Source organism: Agelaius phoeniceus, chromosome 8 (genome assembly GCF_051311805.1).
Source record: "Agelaius phoeniceus isolate bAgePho1 chromosome 8, bAgePho1.hap1, whole genome shotgun sequence".
Classification (NCBI taxonomy): Eukaryota; Metazoa; Chordata; class Aves; order Passeriformes; family Icteridae; genus Agelaius; species Agelaius phoeniceus.
The window spans coordinates 11,278,569-11,292,616 of record NC_135272.1 but is presented as its reverse complement, the minus strand read 5'-3'; the positions used below and the strand labels follow the sequence as shown (position 1 = coordinate 11,292,616).

The window sequence follows — 14,048 nt, the reverse complement described above, 5'->3', positions numbered from 1 at the left end:
CATGAGTATTTCATGGGAAGAGCAGAAGACTGGGAACAGGTCCACCACATCACCCTGCCAGTTTGATGACACGTTTTTTTATGATGTTGTGTTTTCTCTTTCTCAGAGTTTCAGGGACACACAAAAACCACTCATCCTGCAGGCCTGAACTCCACCATCAGCCCCAGCATGACTGACCCACCTGGAGCTGTCCAGGGTACACAGAGGAGCTTGCTGTGCAAACAGGAGGCTACAGGAGTGCAAACCTCTCCAACACCTCCCCTAACCTCCTGCCCCAAGCTCCAAAGGAAAACTCATCCAATGGCAGGGTGAGGGAGGCCAGTGGAGTCTTGGTTCAGGCCTCTGCTGATGCTCCAAACTTCAGCCTGTCTTTAATACAGACAATCTTCCTGGTAAGATCCAGACAGAGACTGAGCCATGCTAACCAAACTTGGCAACACAATGATCCAAATCAGGGGGAGCTCAAAGCACCAGGAAGGAAACACTTTGTTTGAAAGAGGAGAAAAATCCAGATGAAAAGATCAGAAAGGTCTTTCCAGGTCCTGGACTGTCCTAAGGGACTCCGGTACCATTTCTACATCCATCTGTGGGAAATAAACCTGTTTGGTTACCAGGCACAGCCAGGGGGATTTCCCCACCTTGTTGCCAGCAGCAGCAGTAGCTCACAGTTTGGAGGATGAGTAGGTGGTCTGCTCCCACCAGACCACTCCTCACTCTTATTTCCAGACGAGCCAGCACTTGCTGCTACCAAGTGTCTGCTCTGCAATAAAGAGCAATAAACATGCCAGAGTAATTAATGTCTTAACAACTTATTACAATCCTCAGATAATTAATCACAAAAGCTAAACATGCTGTCTCACCCTCCTAATGTGTTAATGCTCTAATTATTATGCCTCAATTAAGGGAAAGTCAGCGCTCCTTGCTTGGGAGTGCATGTTTAATAAGGGTGCCTGAACGCAGGCGAGGCAGAGTGGGAAGCCAGGGGGTGAGGGGGGTGAAGGGAGAGGACACCATTTCTAATGAGGTTTCATGGCTGGCTCGAGGCAAAGTATTGACAGCTCCTCTCTGGGATCTCACACACCACTGCACGTGGAACCGGGGGCCATCTGTGGTGGCTCCATGCTCCGCTTCCCACCGGGCTATTTATAGGAACAGCAGCATGGCAGGAGGCACAGGGGACTGGGGATGAGCAGCCACACCATGGGTCTGGCCAGCTCTAGGCAGCAGAGGTGGCAGCTCTCTCAGCAGTCATTAAAGGGGTGGTGGTCTCCTCCATCCAGCCTGCTTCTTGCTCTATTTCCAGGCAGACTGGCACTTGCCACCATTCCTGACCCCTGCCAAGCCTCTCACCCAGTCCTGTTTCCATGGTACTCCTTGCCTCCAATCAAGCTAACTCTGGGACATCCATGGAGATCTTAAGAACTGCCCCCCAAAACTGGGATTACTCTTGGCATGGGATATATCGGCTTGTTGGAACCCAGGACATTGCTCTGGCTGCCCTGGGTGATTTGAGACCCTGGCAGGGAGCTCAGGGACCTTGGTACAGAGTCAAAAACACCTGTGCCTTTGATTTTAGCCCACAGAAAAAATTACCAACTTTGTGTGAAGATTTACAGGCCACAAGAGTTTGAGTAGAACAATAGGTAATTTGTCACAGGGTGAAAAAGTAGAATTTTGGGGATTTAGCATGAGGGTTCAAGAGGCAAGATGGAGGAATCTGGGCATGTCCTATCCTTCTCCTTCTTCTTGTCCTCCATCTTCTGCTGTGATGGTGACACTGTTTGATTGGTTTAGAGTAGAGACAGACTGTCTAACATAGGTGATGGGTATTGGAAAATTATTGTAAATAAAGTACACATAGTTCTTAGTATAAAAAGCTAACACCACCCCAAGGGCAGGGACTGTGCCACAACCCAACCTGCTGGACAGACCTCAGCAGGTCAGAGAAAGAATGGAACAGATAGGAGAAAATAAACAACCTTGAAAAGCAGAACTGAGGAATCTCGACTTCTTCAGTCGCGGGGCTGGGAGAAAAAGACTTTCTAATACCTCAGGAGTCATCTCAACCACAGAAACCCAAGATCAGCTCATCTGATTTCAGCCACTGCCTGGAGGTTTTTCCACAGGTCCCTGCTGTCTGAGGGGACAGAAAGCCATGTCTCAAAGAGCACACCATTTAAAAATGCCTGACTGATAGATGGGGAAACTGGAGGCCACAGAGGTGTTCTGCAGGGGACTTGTGGTGGTTCCCAGCCATGAATCTGCCTTCCTGCCTAGCTCTGAACCTCGCTGGATGCTGGGAACTTCAGAAAGGTTCTTGGTGAGAAGGAGCTTAAGCAGATCCTAAAGCAGATGAATGTAGGGCCTGGACCCCTCAGCATGTGATAGCAGGAGATGCCTGCTGCCCTCAAGACACAGCAGTGCATCCTTATGATACTTGTGTTTGGGAAAGACTTGTGAGACAAAATAAAGTCAAGGCAAAAATTGGCATCGCATCCACCCCACCCTGCAGAAGCAGTGACCCTAGAGAACAAAGGAATCATGGAACTGGCACTAGAATCATGGAGCTCTGCAATGCAGCAGGTGTGGGAAGCAGGAACTGGGGTAGGCAGGCTCCAGATCTTGGTACCATACAAAAAGCTGCCACAGAAGAATGGCTGGAGCCCAAGTCTCCCAGACAAAGCCTATAAAAACTTCTTTTTCCAATAAAAAAGAACTCCCCCGCTGAAGTGGGTCTTCATACACAAGAAAACTCTCCCTGAACCAGCCTGGTTTCTGTTCCATCCAAGCCTTTTTAAATTTCTCAGACAAATGAATCACTAGCAGCATTTCCAGCCTAGGTTTGACTGCAAAAACGATTGCATTTCTCAAAGAAATAACACACTGTGTGGGTTTGGATGGTTCCCTCTGAGGAATAAGGGAGAGGGAATAAGAAACAAAACAAAGTAAAGCAACCTGGAGGGGACATGCATTTTAAAACCCATGAACAGTTTTAGCTTTCAAATAATCCAAATAAAGAAAAAAATGGTTCGCACAGTTACTGCCACAAAAATAATTCTGTCACCCCTATTCTTTGGTGATGTCTCATGAAAAACAAAAGAAAATCTCTCCACCTCTGAGACACCAACCTGACAGCAGCTTGACTGCTAAGAAGGGGCTGATGCCTCCCCACAGAGGCAGCCTGTGGATTCCCACAGGGCTCCAAAGGAAGGTTTGTGTGTTGGGCCTCTCTCCACACTGCTTTCTGTTCCAGCAAGCGGTGTGACCTGTCCAGACTCTCCTCGTTCTCTTCACAGAGGATCATTTCAGACATCCAGCTCTAGTTCCCTGCCCTGGGCTGGAGGCATCACAGCTCCTTATCTGAGCAGCTCCACTTGGCTCTGTGAGCTGCTGCATGGACATTCCAGAACCCACCCAACCTGCAGAACCTGACCATCAAAAGCACTGAGCTCTGAGCAAACGCAGCCTCATTAGGAAGATATACAAGGGATATGATATTTTTTGAGGAATTAAAGGATATTTCTGCTGTTTTCACTGACTTGTAGAGCAGAAAGTTTTCTATAGATGTTGGCATCTGTGCTGAAGGTGCTCAGATTCTTGCCTTATTTTTTCCAAGCATAACAATTCAGCTCCATCCGACACTGCAACAAAGTGGCTGACTGCTTTCTTACCTCTCCCTTCTCACCACTACCAGTCACCTGAAAATATGGGGCATTACTTCTAGTCTGGGGCTAGAAATTTTGGATTGGTTGTATTAGATTTGACTTACTCCAAAGTGTGTCAAGTCAGCTGAATATCCAGTACCAAACATTCTGGAGAAGTTGCCTGGCTCATGTTAGCATGCTGTGGGGTTGGAAAAAGCAGTTTACCTAGAAGAGAGCGGTAACACACAGCTGTGTCTCTTTACACCTTTCCTATCTGAACTTAGGATAACTTTTTTGGAGCAAGTCACTGCCCCAACAGCCCAAGATCTGCTCCCAAACCAGCTCACACAAAACACCTGCAGCCAGCAACCATGTGTTCACATTGCCAGAGCCCTGCAGCAGGGCTTGGATGGGGAGGGCAGCCTCTGGAGAAGAGCAGATGAATAACAAGGATATATAAAATATGTAGTGACTGTTGGAGAAAGCAGCATCACTGCTTCCCAGAAAAAGACAGCCAGCCTGAGGGAATTAGAGGGCTGGACCATAAAGTTGGTGCCAAATGAGCCCAGATGCCCCAGCCCCAGCCCTACAGCCCTCTCCAGCAAGACTTTCCTGAGCTCAGCTTACCCCCTTCCCTCTGCCCCCTGCCTTTAAGACAGTGTGCAGCATGACAGCTGGGAAACCCAATCTGGTCCAAATTTCGTTACAACCCTGCTGGTTTTTATTCTTGTTTACCAGCATTAATTTTAATGGCTTTCCCTACATTAACTTTGTCCTGAACCAGTTGGAGGAAAATTCCTACTCACTTGCCTTCTGGAGAACAGACTGGGTAATTTTCCCTTGTCATTTAACAGCCTGCCTGGGCTGCTCAGGAATGACAGCCACACTGGAGGGCAATAAACTCCCCAAGGCTGGGGGAGGAGGATTTATCTATCCCTGAACACACTGCCCATTCTTTGTTCACTCTGGGTCTTGGCTTGTGCTGGCCCAGCAAGTGGAAATTTCTTCCTCCTGTTCAGCATGGAAAGGAACTTTCTGAGCCTGATGGAAATTTCTTCCTCTTCCTTTTCAACATGGAAGGGAACTACAGAGCCCGCACCAAGGATGAGTAATGCCTCCAGACACAGTGGTAACCTCCCTGAGTCTGGGCAGCTTTGGGCTGGGTTTGCCAGCAGCCAGTTGAGTCTCATTTTCCCTTGGAATCGTTAAAAATGCCTGTAAAGCAGACTGGGAAAAGATAATAGCACTAGAACATGCATGGAGAATGCTTCAGAGAAGTGGGGAGCAGGAAGATGCCTCTGCTCTGCAATGCCCAACTCTGCCCATGCTGGCAGAGCTGGGCACCATCCAACAGGCAGTTTCCCTGCGTGTCTTGTGTCCCTTGTGTACAGCAGGGAGCAGAAATGAGGATAAGGCAGTGCCTGACCTCTCTCTCATCTCTGTTCCTTCCAGCCACCATCCTGGCTTCCTGTAGGAGACATCACAGCTCCATCCAGGCTGTCTCTGACAGAGAAGGAAAGGTTGTCCTTCCCTTTGCTCCCCAGATGCTGGGTGTGGTCCCACTCCTCTCTCCAGCACAGAGAGGTGTGGTGGCTCAGACCATGGGAAGGAAAAGAAACACTCAGGTCTTTCTGCACCTTTCTCTCCCCATTAAAAAACAAGGTAGCAGAACTCTCCACAAAAGAAATGCAAGGGTCTGATTCAGGCATCTTTCCAAGGTTTTCTGTCTCTGCCAGCATAAAAAAAGAACATGGTTAGAGCAAGTGAAGTTATTTGTTGTATCACATGATGCCCATTCTTTAAAAGTACAGATGTTCCCTCCGTGCTCCAAGGGGTGATTTGGAAGACAGAGGACTCAGAAACTCCTACTCTATCCAAGCACAAGCACCTGGGCTGCTGTAGAGGGAGGGTTGCCATGGAAAGATGAGGAAGGCAGCAGTGAGGTGGCTGGAGCATTCCCACCAATTACCATGAAGAATTTTGACTGCTCTGCTGTGTTTCCTGCAACAGCCTAGCAACCACCCCTGAAATGTTTCTTACATGTCTGAGAAGCCTTAAGCAGGGTCACACACCCAGAAAGCTGCAGGAGCAGGGAGGGCTGGGTCTCCAGGCAAAGCCCTCTGGGCATGGACACCTCATTTCCTGCTCCAGGAAACTCCTGCATGAGGTACAGGCAGTTGGATCACATGGACATCAGAGCAGCAAGAAGAAGAAGACCTGAAGAAGAAACCACAAGTCCCACCCACATGGGGCAGAACAGGGCAGCTTGTCATTGCTCAGTTCAGGGGTGGAGAACCCACATTAATGGCAATCTCTTGTACATACAAGTGAACTTGTCCATAGGTTCTCTTCAGAGGCACTGCTTCCACCAGGACTCCTCCTACTCTGACCTAATAAAACAGCAGAAATGAGCTGCAAGATACCTCACACTGAGAGGCCACAACATCCTACCCTCCTGCAGTCCCTGAGATAATGAAAAGGCAGATATTCCACATGTGCCATTCTGGCCTCTTCGACAAGAGGGGCACTTCCAACTGACAAAGAACAGCTTCTGCCCATTCATTAAGTTCCTGGCATTAACCAATTTCTCTCCAAGCAAGCCATAAAACCCAAAGCTGCATGCAAGGAGCATCCTAAAATATCCTTGTAAATCTCAGCCACCACACTCATTAATTACAACCCAGTGATAGTTCAAGCCATTAGTTCTGGCTGGTAACTTCATTTATTCCCACGTTAATGCTTGATGTCAGTGGTTATCTCATTACCACTCTATTTCTTACCCACTTAATACATCACTGCAAGCCAGGCCAGACAGGAGGAGCAGAGTTTGCCCTGCATCTGTTGGGAGATGCAAGTGCAGAGCACCCAGGAGTCACAAACAAAGCACTTGTCATCTGCAGCTGAGCTTACAACTATTAAGAGGAGGAAATGACACAGATGAGCGTTGTCAGGAACACAGACACATTCCAACATTGAAAAATTGTGGATATTGAGGATTGGGCTACCTGTTAAATCATAGCCAAAAGCTTTGGAAAGAAGGGAGGCAGTATTAGCAGTCATGTAGAAAAATGACATCAGCTCTGCTCTCCTCCTCCTGGGACGCTCATTCCTCCAGACCCCAGGTTAGAATCAAACCTGTTAAGCAGTTTGAAATGGCAACTCAAAGTATGGCCACTGGGAGCTGCTACCTGCTGAATGCTCCAGAAAACACACAGGCATCACTGCAGAGACCACGAGCCCTGAGCATCAGTGAAAATACACCTTAAATGTGTACAGATACAAGAGTTCTTGGCATTCCCACACATACCCAGCTGGAGCTCCTCTTGTGTGGTGAACAGGCACTTCCAAAAATGTGCTTTACTGCATTTACTACCAGCCTGCCTGTCCAGGACTTACTCCACCTGCTGATCCCACCCCATGGGTCTGACAAGGGTGTTTCAGCCTAGTGAGACCCTCGGCCTTGTCCTGTCACATTCCCTCCTTCTTCCCCCAAATAGTCTTGCTGGAGACAGCATTTCAATCTTCCCCTGCTTGACCCAGAAAAAGGGGAGCTGTTTGTATGTCAACAGGCTGTGAAACCAAGCTGTGAGCTGGGGAAAGGGTTCAGAGAGACATCTCCCTTGCAGCAACACAGCTTCTCTTCAGAGCAAGCAAAGCACTTCTGCTCCACCCCAGTGTGATGCCCATACAATAGTAGGGCAAGTGGCTGGTTTTCACTGCCCCCAAATGACATGATACAGGACTGGAATCCTCTAAAGCAGGAGAAGCTGATGCCACAAAAGCAAGGTAGAAAAAGAAGACACAGCTCCAAGATAACGTCAGTAGTAAAATATCAATGATTTCCTCTGTGATCAGTAACCCCCCTCCAGCTAATGTGCCCATGCTGGCAGAAGCAGGCTCTAAATGGTGCCATGCCAGAACGACTGACAGGGCAAGCCTGCAAGATGCCACAGTCAGATGTAATTAAAACACCTTTGCTGCCCTGCTTTCCATTCTCTCAGCAATAAAATCCATTACAGAATTCAGTTAGAAAATGATTTAAAATGTCCCTGAAGCCAAGTTGTTGACACCAGTGTAGACAGATGGATTTTGATACACCCTTGATTAAACAGCTTTCTGCAAAAGGCAAAGAGGGCAGGAAGGGAGCTGGGTGATGAGCTGGAGGACCATCCTAGAAACAGGGGCTATTCCCCAGGGAAAACAAGTGCTGCTGGAGGAGAAAGATGCCCCATCAACCAGCCAGAGGCTAAAACAGCCTCACCCCCCTGGGAATCAGGCTGCAATCCTCTGCTCCAGTACCAGGCTCCTGTCCCTGTGCTTCCTGCTCTAAGTCAGGCCGGCAACACCACACACATCACTTCTCCTAGTCTCTGATTAAAGGATGCAGGGAAAACAAACAACAGAAAGCCTCACACAGTGCTCAGCCCCTAGCAGGGCCAGCAATGCTTCCATTTCCCATGGAGTTACACGTCCCAGTGGGATTCTGCAGGATGCAGTAGGGGACTGTCTCCAAGAACAGTTTCCCCCAGAGGCATTCATGACATCTCTGTTCCTCATTCTCTCACGCACAGATGCTCTTGCACTGATAAGGATTGAAGTCCTTTGGCACAGAGGGGCAAAGATAAAGTCTTCTCCCTGGCCATCTATTTATATCAAGCTGGTAGGAGCTCGTTATCTTGAAGGTCTCTGACATACAGAGCTGCAATCAGCCATCAGGGTGGAAAGTGATTAGGGGTGGGCAAAAAGGAGCCAAACCCACATGAACCCTCTTTTCTCAGGGAAAAAAGGCAAGAAGGAAGGGTGCTACAACAGAACATGGGCAGCTGCCCTGTCCAGCTCTTGGAGAGAAGAAATCCAGGTGGGACAGAGGGTTTAAGCACAGCTCAGAGAACAACCTGAAGAGTCAGAGCTGAGGGGAAACACTTCTTGAGCAAGCACAGAGGCTCTGGAGGCACAGGTGTGAGTTGTGGAGCTACACAAACTGCTGACCACTGCTTACCAAATGCTCTGAAGCTCTGAGACCTGGCAGCAGAGGTTTGCAGGCATGTCCCATGAAAAAAGGGGCTTTCCCATCCCATTCCTCAGGCTTTGTTCACAAAGATGTTTGACCAAAGACTCTAGATCAGGAAGGAATTATAAATCAGAAAGTATAAGATACTCAGTACCACCAGCTCCTGGAGTAATAAAGCCCCTGTTCATGCACAACATTAATATCTCATTACTAATGTACATCAGGTGGTTCAAATTTCCCCTGCTCCCTCCCATGGCCTGAAAGAACCTGAAGCAAGCAGCAAGAACCTTCTTATTAAATAATAAGCATCTACCTTATTATTTCTCTGGAACTTGCCTGTGAGTGCAAACCTGACACTTGGGAACCCTCAGCTGCTTCGTTTTATAGGCAGTTTGAGACTGAGGTGGCTTTTGGTCCCAGCCCTGCTCAATGCAGTGCTGGTTCATAAGCACAGTGCCAATGATCCTCAGACCTGCAAACAGCTGAGGGGCTGCTGGGATCCCTTCTGAGTCATCAGAAAATTCAGCCTCAAGTTACCCAAGGCACAGCCCAGGCACCACTGCAGCTCCACCTTCCCTGCAGCCACTCAGTCTGGGTAAGGATAATCTTGTTTCCAGCAAGAAAGCAAGGGTTTGAAAAAACATGCTCACCAGTGCATTGCAATTATCCCCGTTTTTAAACACTGTTTCACACCCCATGAGAGTACAATCACACCTCAGACAGGGCTGCCTCTTCACAGGGTATCACAGCCACTTGCAGACCCTGTTTTTGCACCAGAGAAAGGTTGGGGGGGAAGAACCTTTATCCTAAGGATGCCTTAAGCAAAGTCTCACATCTTTTAAAACACAGTGAGAAGGTCACATTTATTGCTTAGCAACTTTTCTCTCCCAAAAGCCACGGCCCAAAACTTACCATGGCTGTGTAACAGAGAGCTGAAGGAGGGGCTGGTCCTTGCCCTGGTCTCTGACAGGCCATTCAGGAGCTGACAGCTGAGCATTTTATTCCCCCTGCAAACAAACCACATCAGTTGAGCACCACCAGGGAAGTAGCAGGACCAGAGCAAATTCCCAGAAAAAGCCTTGGCAGTGTTCCTCCTGCTCTGTGAGATGGAGTAATGGAGCACGACACATGGAGGAACAGAAGCTGAACAATGCACGTGTTCCTGCAAGGAGAATGAACAATATTACAGGGGAGGGGGGAGGGGAAGGCACTTGCTAACAAATATTTATTAAAACACAATCTTATCCTCATCCGACCCTCATTCTGATTACAGAAAAAGGGACAGACTGCCATCACTGCTGGGGCACCCAGGCAGTGTCCCTGACCATCCTGTACATAACTGCCCAGAAGGTCCCACAGCCATCCTGTTCCTTCCCTCCAGCAGTCTGGGATGCGTCACTTTAAGTCACCTCCTCCACCCATGGCAGGGAGGGTGGAACAAGATGATCTTTAAGGTCCCTTCCAACCCAAACCATCTGAGGATTCTATAGCTGCTTTAATCTTCAGGCTCCCAGACTCCTCTGACACGGTCAAAGCATCTTCCAGTCTCAGACCATCCAGCGCTCTGTGCATCCTGCTCACTGTGGCCTGGGGTCATCTTCTTGCAGGGGTTCCACGCTGTTGTCTCCTTATCACAAGAGTTCCATACCTCCTTGGTGTTTCTCCTGGGCAGCTCCTCAGAGCACTGACTCTTTCTTCTTCACAAAGCAGCCACTGACTCCAGTTCCCTTCTCACCCACCCACCCCACTCTTTTACAGAACTCTTCTTATTGCTCACAGCTGTGGCCTGTTAAAGTCAGGCCTGTTCCTAATCTTTGTTAATTGGCCCAGCTGAAACTCCTTAGGGGTGAGATTACTTTCTACACTACCTTTATTTTCTTATATTCCATCCCCCTACATGGCCTGTAAGAAGGACACTCAAGTCCTGCACGCCCCCCAGATCTCCTTCCATCAACATGCCTTCTGCAGAGATCACCAAGGATGTGCTTCCTTCCCATTCCAGCTAGCCAGCATGCTCCGTAAAGAGGAGGGGAAAATCTGCTGATCTCAGTGGGATCTGGGGGTTTCAAAACCCAACAAGTTTAGGATCCAAGTGTGCCTGACCTAATAATAGCTACAGCACTTCAGAGGAGCACAGGGAATCATGGTTTGGGACCTTAAAGATCATCTGGTTTCAACCTCATGCTATGGGCAGGGACACTTCCTTAGCCCAGGGTTTAGAGACCATGAGCATAAGAAATCTTGGGAAATCTAGACACGTGCCAAATGGTTGGACAGGCTCCTGAAATGGCTCAGCAAGCAATGAGCTTGGTGCAATGTCCCCATCAGTCACTGGCTATCAAGCCTAATCCCATGGCAAAATAACATTCCTTGAGTATGCTTTACATTTAAAAAGTAATGAAGAACCAGGGTGAAAAAAATGCTGTGATGGAAGGGAAGAGCTGAAATTCAACCCCTGTAAGAAGCCCTAAAGACAAAAGCACATTTCACATTCTGCAATCTGTAAGAGTTGATTTTCTGTTCCTCAGCTTCAATCACCTCTTTGCTAGTGAGATTTGGCACTAGCCCAGGTCTCCTGAGGAAGCAGAGGCAAGGATTTTCCGAAGGATTTGTCACCCACATCTCCTCCCACAGCACTTCCTTGGGGTTTTTTTAATGAGCAAGGCCCTCTTTTGAAAAAAAATCTGCCTTTAAAAGATGAGGCCATGCCCATGAGAAACCCCAGGGCAATATTTCTACCTCAACCCCACCTCCAAGCCTCCTGCTTGCCTGCAAGCCCTGCTGCCCTCCACCTGCTTAAGGAGGATGTTTTCATTATTGTTCAATTTGCAGTGAGTTTAGCTTAACGTCCTTCATTGGATTATTTTTATATTTAATGTCCTCTCCTCTCCTCCTCTTCTTTTTATAGACTGGTAATCCAAGTCCCTTGGCAAGGCTGAGTAATCTTGATCAGATTTTAATCAAAGTAAGCCAGATCCTCAGCTGCCAGTATTGATGCATCTGCCTTTAAATATTTGAACGATGCTGATTTACCCCAGCGAGGCGCAGGCTCCATCCGTTCAGGAAATTTAAATTCCTTCCCAGGCATCAAGCTAAAACAACAAGACAGAACAAGCAACCTGCTGCGAAGGGGTTTTAGTTTATAAAACCAATACCCAGGATTTCAGAACTAAATGAAAATCTGAGATAATCCCTCCCCAAATCCAGCCTGGGAAAAGCACTCCGGACAGATAAGTATCAAGTAACTTCTTAAAACACACTTTTTCCTTTTATAAAAGCTTTCATCAAGTCAGAGCCAAAGGGAAATTACCCACAAGGCCTCGTTCTTTGACATGACCCAGAGAATTCATGTTTTCCACTCTTAGAAAATGCTTATTTTACCCAGGCAGGCTTTCTCCAGGATGGGCCTGCTTCTGCTTTGTTCAGCAATGACCCTTGCAGTGCTGCCAAACCCCAAGCATCCAAAATCAGTATATTAGTTGGAAAATAATGAGATTTCTGGAATACAAAATGTTGGCTCCATTTTCCTCACCTTTAAAGATGACATCTGCCAGCTTCCCTCCACAGATTAGAAAGCAAAACAAAAAGCACTTAGATGAAAAAAGAGCATCATCTAATCGCCTGACTCCAGGAGATGAGTTTGACATAGAGACAGGGGCTGTCCCACAGAACTTGTGGTGCCCAAGTGGTGCCAGAAATAGATGATTGCCTAAAATACACTGCTGAAGGCAAGCCAAGCCAGTTATCCTGATTTCCTTCCCCAGCTGGGGGTGAACTCCTCAGAAACAAGAGGGATTTCTCAGGTTCTCTGGTCATTTCCACTGAGACAGGTGTTACACAAGCATCACCTGAGGAGCTGTAACTCCAGACCCTCAGAATAATACATCTACATTTCCATCCCTACTGCTAGAATGCTGTAAGGTCTCCAGGGTGTGCCAGATCCATGCCCAATCCTGAACAGGAGGAGAACAACTCAAAGATCTCAGTCCTTCCTTCCCTCAGGAGGTTCAGGGCTGCTTTTCCAGCTGTTGGCTGGACCCACCCTTCCTTCCACCTCCAACCAGGCTGGCCTACAAGCAACCATAACAAATTCTCTCTTGTTCATAACTCTTATTTGCCATCCTGCTTCACAACCAACGCCTCAGCTTTGCTCTCCACACCCCAAAGTCAAGAAGGGGGAACAAGACCAATGAGGAGCAGCTGAGGGAGCTGGGGCCCTTTAACCTGGAGAAAAAGAGCCCCAAGGGGGGATCTTGTCACTCTCCACAATTCCCCAACAGGAGGCTGTAGCCAGGTAGGGGTCAAGCTCTGCCCCCAGGGAATAAGGATGGGACAAGAGGAAGTGGCCTCATGCTGTGCCATGGGAGGTGTAGATTGGACATTAGGAGAAATTCCTTCACTGAAAGGGTGTTCAAGCACTGCAACAGGCAAACCAGGAAAGTGGTGGAACCACCATTACTAGAAGTGTTCAATAAACCTGTGGATGTGGCACCTGGGGATATAGTTTAGTCCACAAGACACCTGGGGGCTTTTTACTGCTGGGTTAACAGCTGGACTTGATGATCTAAGAGGTCTTTTCCACCATAACAAATTCTATCAGTTTATAATCACCCTCGTGCAAGAGCCCAGCTGCTGAACTGCGCTTGGATCCATACCATGTCCTCCATGCAAGACCAGGAAAAGCAGTGACCATTCTGCTGAGCAAATACTACAGGATTAGGTGCTGCCTTGAGAGAGACAAAGCCATGGCACAGTGCCCTTACGATGTTGTTACTCATTAAGAGGACCAAAAATGAGCTGGGCCTTTAAAAAAAATGAAGTCTAGTGACGGCTGTAAGGGTAAATTACAGAAAAGCAGAGCTAGGGATGAGGAAAAACCAAGGACTTTGTTTCTTTCCCCATGGCTCCTCCACAGTTCTGTGAGGAGAAGAGTGCTCCAGTGGACACAGCCCCACCAATTTCACCATTAACAGGCACATTAAACCAGGCTGTGAACAGTCTCATGAAGGAAAGTACACAGAGGAGCATCTGCAGGGGGGTTAACAAGCTCCAGCTCCTGCAAGCAGCAGGCATCTTTTGTCCTTTCCCATTAGCTCACCCGAGCATCCCTGATCCAGACACAGGCTCCTACAGCAGATGGCCTTATTAGTGTCCCTGTGTGGTGACAAGGAGACCACCACAGGTGGCCCAGACAGCAACAAAAGCATTTCACCCCACTTGCCCCAGAACAGGTTCAAGATCATGCCAAGGGCAGCCAGGATCAGAGCACAGAAAAGATGTCATGAGCAAGTAGTCCAAGTTACCCTTGTGTGTCTTTGTGCTGTTCCAGGCCCAGCTGGAATTTGTTGTCCAGTTTGGGATGCTGATCTTCCAGACGGTGTGAGCAACTGGAG

At 48.1% G+C, this 14,048-nt stretch overlaps 1 protein-coding gene across 1 annotated transcript in view; it reads right to left on the bottom strand.

Annotated features, from left to right (window-relative positions):
• Positions 1–14,048, bottom strand: part of LOC143694626 (uncharacterized) — a 120,182-nt gene that overhangs the window by 37,794 nt on the left and 68,340 nt on the right. The window contains exon 3 of the mRNA XM_077182005.1: positions 9,568–9,662. Within this exon, the coding sequence (XP_077038120.1) occupies positions 9,568–9,662 (95 nt within the window). The remainder of the gene's footprint in view (positions 1–9,567; positions 9,663–14,048) is intronic.